This window comes from Phoxinus phoxinus (assembly GCF_949152265.1).
Source record: "Phoxinus phoxinus genome assembly, chromosome: 25".
In the NCBI taxonomy this organism is placed as follows: Eukaryota; Metazoa; Chordata; class Actinopteri; order Cypriniformes; family Leuciscidae; genus Phoxinus; species Phoxinus phoxinus.
In genome coordinates, this window is record NC_136900.1 from 25908384 (window position 1) to 25913383 (window position 5000).

The following is a 5000-nucleotide window of genomic DNA, read 5'->3' on the forward strand; positions in this document are numbered from 1 at the left end:
TCTCTCTGACCGACTCTCTCTCTCTGACCGACTCTCTCTCTCTCTGACCGACTCTCTCTCTGACCGACTCTCTCTCTCTGACCGACTCTCTCTCTGACCGACTCTCTCTCTCTCTGACCGACTCTCTCTCTCTCTGACCGACTGACTCTCTCTCTGACCGACTCTCTGCCTGACCGACTGACTCTCTCTCTCTGACCGACTCTCTCTCTGACCGACTCTCTCTCTCTCTGACCGACTCTCTCTCTCTCTGACCGACTGACTCTCTCTCTGACCGACTCTCTCTCTGACCGACTCTCTCTCTGACCGACTCTCTCTCTGACCGACTCTCTGTCTGTCTGACCGACTCTCTCTCTGACCGACTCTCTCTCTGACCGACTCTCTCTCTGACCGACTCTCTCTCTGACCGACTCTCTGTCTGTCTGACCGACTCTCTCTCTGACCGACTCTCTCTCTGACCGACTCTCTGTCTGTCTGACCGACTCTCTCTCTCTCTCTCTGACCGACTCTCTGTCTGTCTGACCGACTCTCTCTCTCTCTCTCTGACCGACTCTCTCTCTGACCGACTCTCTCTCTGACCGACTCTCTGTCTGTCTGACCGACTCTCTCTCTGACCGACTCTCTCTCTGACCGACTCTCTCTCTGACCGACTCTCTCTCTGACCGACTCTCTGTCTGTCTGACCGACTCTCTCTCTGACCGACTCTCTCTCTGACCGACTCTCTGTCTGTCTGACCGACTCTCTCTCTCTCTCTCTGACCGACTCTCTGTCTGTCTGACCGACTCTCTCTCTGACCGACTCTCTGTCTGTCTGACCGACTCTCTCTCTGACCGACTCTCTGTCTGTCTGACCGACTCTCTCTCTGACCGACTCTCTCTCTGACCGACTCTCTCTCTGACCGACTCTCTGTCTGTCTGACCGACTCTCTCTCTCTCTCTCTGACCGACTCTCTGTCTGTCTGACCGACTCTCTCTCTGACCGACTCTCTGTCTGTCTGACCGACTCTCTCTCTGACCGACTCTCTGTCTGTCTGACCGACTCTCTCTCTGACCGACTCTCTCTCTGACCGACTCTCTCTCTGACCGACTCTCTGTCTGTCTGACCGACTCTCTCTCTCTCTCTCTCTGACCGACTCTCTGTCTGTCTGACCGACTCTCTCTCTCTCTCTCTGACCGACTCTCTCTTTCTCTCTCTGACCGACTCTCTCTCTGACCGACTCTCTCTCTCTGACCGACCGACTCTGACTCTCCTCGGTCTCTCTGTGGAGCATTCAGGGAACGAGAGCGACGCCAGGAATCTCATGACCAACTCACACGCAGTCAAGAATTCACACTCACACACTATCAATGTTCTCGTCATTTCAGCAGTTCCACGTGTCAGTAGATGTTTTCCAGTGGCAGACGCTGATGTCTAGATAGCAGAGACATCAATATAACGCTGATATAAATGATACAGATGGTGGAACACGAGCGGTTCAGTGATTCAGACACCTCAATGCTTCTATAAACAGCAGTCACAAATCTTCACTGGAGAGTGTTTTCCTCTTTAAAGAACCTGCTCAGGCCCTGAAAGAGTGAAAACACCCTTAATCATTGACAATTATCAAAATAAACAAGTCAAGTCACCTTCATCTATACAGCGCTCTAACAATATAGAGTGTTTCACAGCAGCTTTACAGTGAAAACAGGAGATTACAGTAGAGATTGTTTTGCCTTTACAGCAGCTCTAGAATAAAGTTATTGTCCAGCTAAAGTTAGATTTGATTGATTCACTTCCGTCGCAAAGATCATTAGTTATTAACTTAGTGGCCGCTAACACTACACCGTTCTAACAAAAAACAGAAACGTTTTCATGTGTTCTGGCCGTTCATGTGCACAACAGTGTTTGAAGCTCGAGAACGGAAACTTTGAAACAGGTTCTGGTGCAAGTTTTTAAACATTTACAAAAACGTGATCATCTCCGTGTAAACATCAACAACGTGAATCTGTGAAAACGCTGACAGCGTACACATGCATATTATCTTCTGTTCAGTCTATAGGTATGCGCGTTTTAATATATACGTGCGCAGGCGCGCAGTGTTTCTTAGTAGTCTTCCTTTACATCACCAAATTACTTGTCTGGCAGCATAATACAGAATTTTTTTTGCAGATCCATGCAAATGTAAAGGGAAAGGAGGGAGGCCTTCACAGGGGAGAGACGAGTGACACTTCAGCGCTGCGTTGTCGTCGTGTCCAGGCGATGGTCCTTCATCAGATCTGGATACGGCCTGATCTGGCGGACTGCGGTGAACCTCAGGATAAACAGAGAGACTAAAATGACTGTAGACGCCATCCTTCTTCTGATGTAACGAGTACATCAGGATTTAAGGGAAGTGTTCCCAGTTCCGGCTGACCTGATCTATGCAGCGTAACATTGAGTTATAGAAGTCTATAATGTGTTATGTGTATGCTAGGCCGAAGAGATGTGTTTTTAGTCTAGATTTGAACTGACAGAGTGTGTCTGCTTCCCGGACAATGTTAGGAAGACTGTTCCAGAGTTTTGGTGCTAAATAGGAAAAGGATCTACCGCCAGCAGTCGATTCTGATATTCTAGGTATTATTAACTGGCCGGATTTTGAGATGGCAGTAGACGTGAAGGACTATAATGCGTTAAGAGCTCGCTCAAGTACTGCGGAGATAAACCATTTAGTGCTTTGTACGTAATCAGCAAAATGTTAAAGCAACAGCAACGGTCCTAGTACTGAGCCTTGAGGTACTCCATACTGAATTTGTGATCGATTTGACATCTCTTTGTTTATACTACAAACTGATAACAGTCAGGTAAGTATGACTTGAACCATGCCAATGCAATTCCACTAGTGCCAACATTATTTTCGAAAAGAATTTAAAAGAATGTTGTGAATGTTGTGGATCAACCACAATCGGATGATAAGAGCAAATCATGTCAAATCATCTAACATACATGTTGTTGATTTAGAAGATTTAATGAGTTTAGACAATTCTTCCTCTCCTATAGCAATGAATGAATGGATTTTTTCCTCAGACTACAATGCTCTCCCTGATGCGATACTGTAGTAGATGGTTGCATAGTTATAATTTTTTCTCTAATATTACCAATCTTGTAAGTAAAGTAGTTCATAAAATCATTACTGGTGTGCTGCTTGGAAACTTCAGAAGTAAAAGCTTTATTTCTCGTTATTTTAGCCACTGTTTCAAATAAATACCTTGGGTTGTATTTGTTCTTCTAATAAGGTTGAAAAATAAGCAGATCTAGCAGCTTTAAGGTCTCTCTGTATGCAATAATGCTTTGCATACAGTATAATGACCCAATAATGGGTCAGACCGCATCTGCCCGTCCGGTCCTACATCACGCCACACGAGTCTGATGAAGCGGATGCTCATGTTCACTCTAATGACCTCTGAAAATATTTGCATATAAGATTCACATAATATCAGGAAGACAAACATCCTCTGAGACCCCAGTCGTTCTGCAGGGTGACGAGAGGCGAAACCTTGACCTGCTGTCTGTCTGACTCACATCACACATCATGACACCTTCCTCGCTCGGGAACACACACAGCATCCGAACTGCACGTCGGGCGCCCAGTCCCACAATCCCACAATCCCAGATCCAGCAGTTCCTCCAGAGACTCCACGCTGACCTGTCCTCGTGTCATGTGACGCTCGCAGCACATGTGGGTGTTTACTGGATTCAGACGCAAAGTGTGGCTCTGTGAACTGTGCTACATTTCTCTAGAGGAAGCGATGGCTCGGGGTTTGTGATTGGTTGTGATTCTTTATAAAGACAGCAGTGAGGAAGCGATGGCTCGGGGTTTGTGATTGGTTGTGATTCTTTATAAAGACAGCAGCGAGGAAGCGATGGCTCGGGGTTTGTGATTGGCTGTGATGGCCTATATAACAGCAGTGATGACACACAGAGCAAGATGAAGCTGCACAGAAGAAAACAGCACCAGTGGAGTCCGGCTCGTATATCAGACACACACTGTGATGCTCTGTGGATCCAACGCCAAATACTGTCTATAAGCTCATGCAGAATTGAGACCCTTGTGTGTGTGTGTGTGTGTGTGTGTGTGTGTGTGTACACTGTATGAAATGTATTATAGTACTTCTCTGTGTTTGCATTTGATATCAGGCAAACACAAACACACAACAGAAGACAGTAGAGAGAGATGAGGATGAGATGGAGGACAGAGAGAGAGGGAGAGAGAGAAAGAGGGAGAGAGAGAGAGGGAGAGAGAGAAAGAGGGAGAGAGAGGACAGACAGGTAGATGATGTGGTGAGACGCGATACCTTTCTGGGGAAGAGGATTTTTCCGAGTTGACGGACATGAGCAAGCCGCTCGCTCCCGAGAGAAGACCGGAGCAGAAACAGGGACGAATAAAACACTCTCTCTCTCTCTCTCTCTCTCTCTCTCTCTCTCTCTCTGTGTTTCCGGAGCGTTCTGCTGTGAGCGAGGGGGGGGGGGGGGCGCTCGTCCTCCTCCTCTCTTCTCCTCTTCCTTCGAGGATGGAGGACACAGGCTGTGAGACGGAGACGAGAGGACCGTCTCAGTCCTGTTTCCCCGGCCGACTGCTGTTATCCTGCGCTCGCTCGCTCGTCCCCAGCGCCCTCGTTTCCTGAGTGACGATGACAGCGCAGCTCCCACACACTGTGTGTGTCTGTGTGTTCTGCAGCGCTGCACAATAACAGATCTGTGCGCGCAGCGGGCGACACCACTGAGAGCGAGCGGCGGGGGGATCTGAGAGGAAACCACAGTGTCTCTCGCTCGCTCTCTCTCTCTGCTCCCCTCACACAGTCCAGCGCTCCGTCTGTTACGACATCCTGTATCTCAGGGCAACGCTCTCTCGCTCGCCCGCACGCTCTCTCTCTCTCTCTCCCCCATTTTACAGCTGCTCTCTCTTTCTAAAGCTGCTGCTGGCTTCCTTTCTTCATTCTTTCCTCTCGTCTGTAGTGTACAGCAGATGGGGATGTTTCTCGGTGGGA

The 5000-nt window shown here is 48.2% G+C and overlaps 1 protein-coding gene across 5 annotated transcripts in view; it reads right to left on the reverse strand.

Moving 5' to 3' along the window:
- srpk2 (SRSF protein kinase 2) overlaps window positions 1–5000 on the reverse strand; it is a 50465-nt gene that overhangs the window by 38597 nt on the left and 6868 nt on the right. For 3 of the 5 annotated variants that reach the window (XM_079604532.1, XM_079604533.1, XM_079604530.1), the window contains exon 1: window positions 4308–4686. The exons of the other annotated variants lie outside the window; for them this stretch is intronic. In XM_079604532.1, the coding sequence (XP_079460658.1) occupies window positions 4308–4345 (38 nt within the window). In that variant the 5' untranslated portion in view covers window positions 4346–4686. Of the gene's footprint in view, window positions 1–4307; window positions 4687–5000 lie in introns of those variants that run through there. 5 annotated transcript variants of the gene reach the window in all.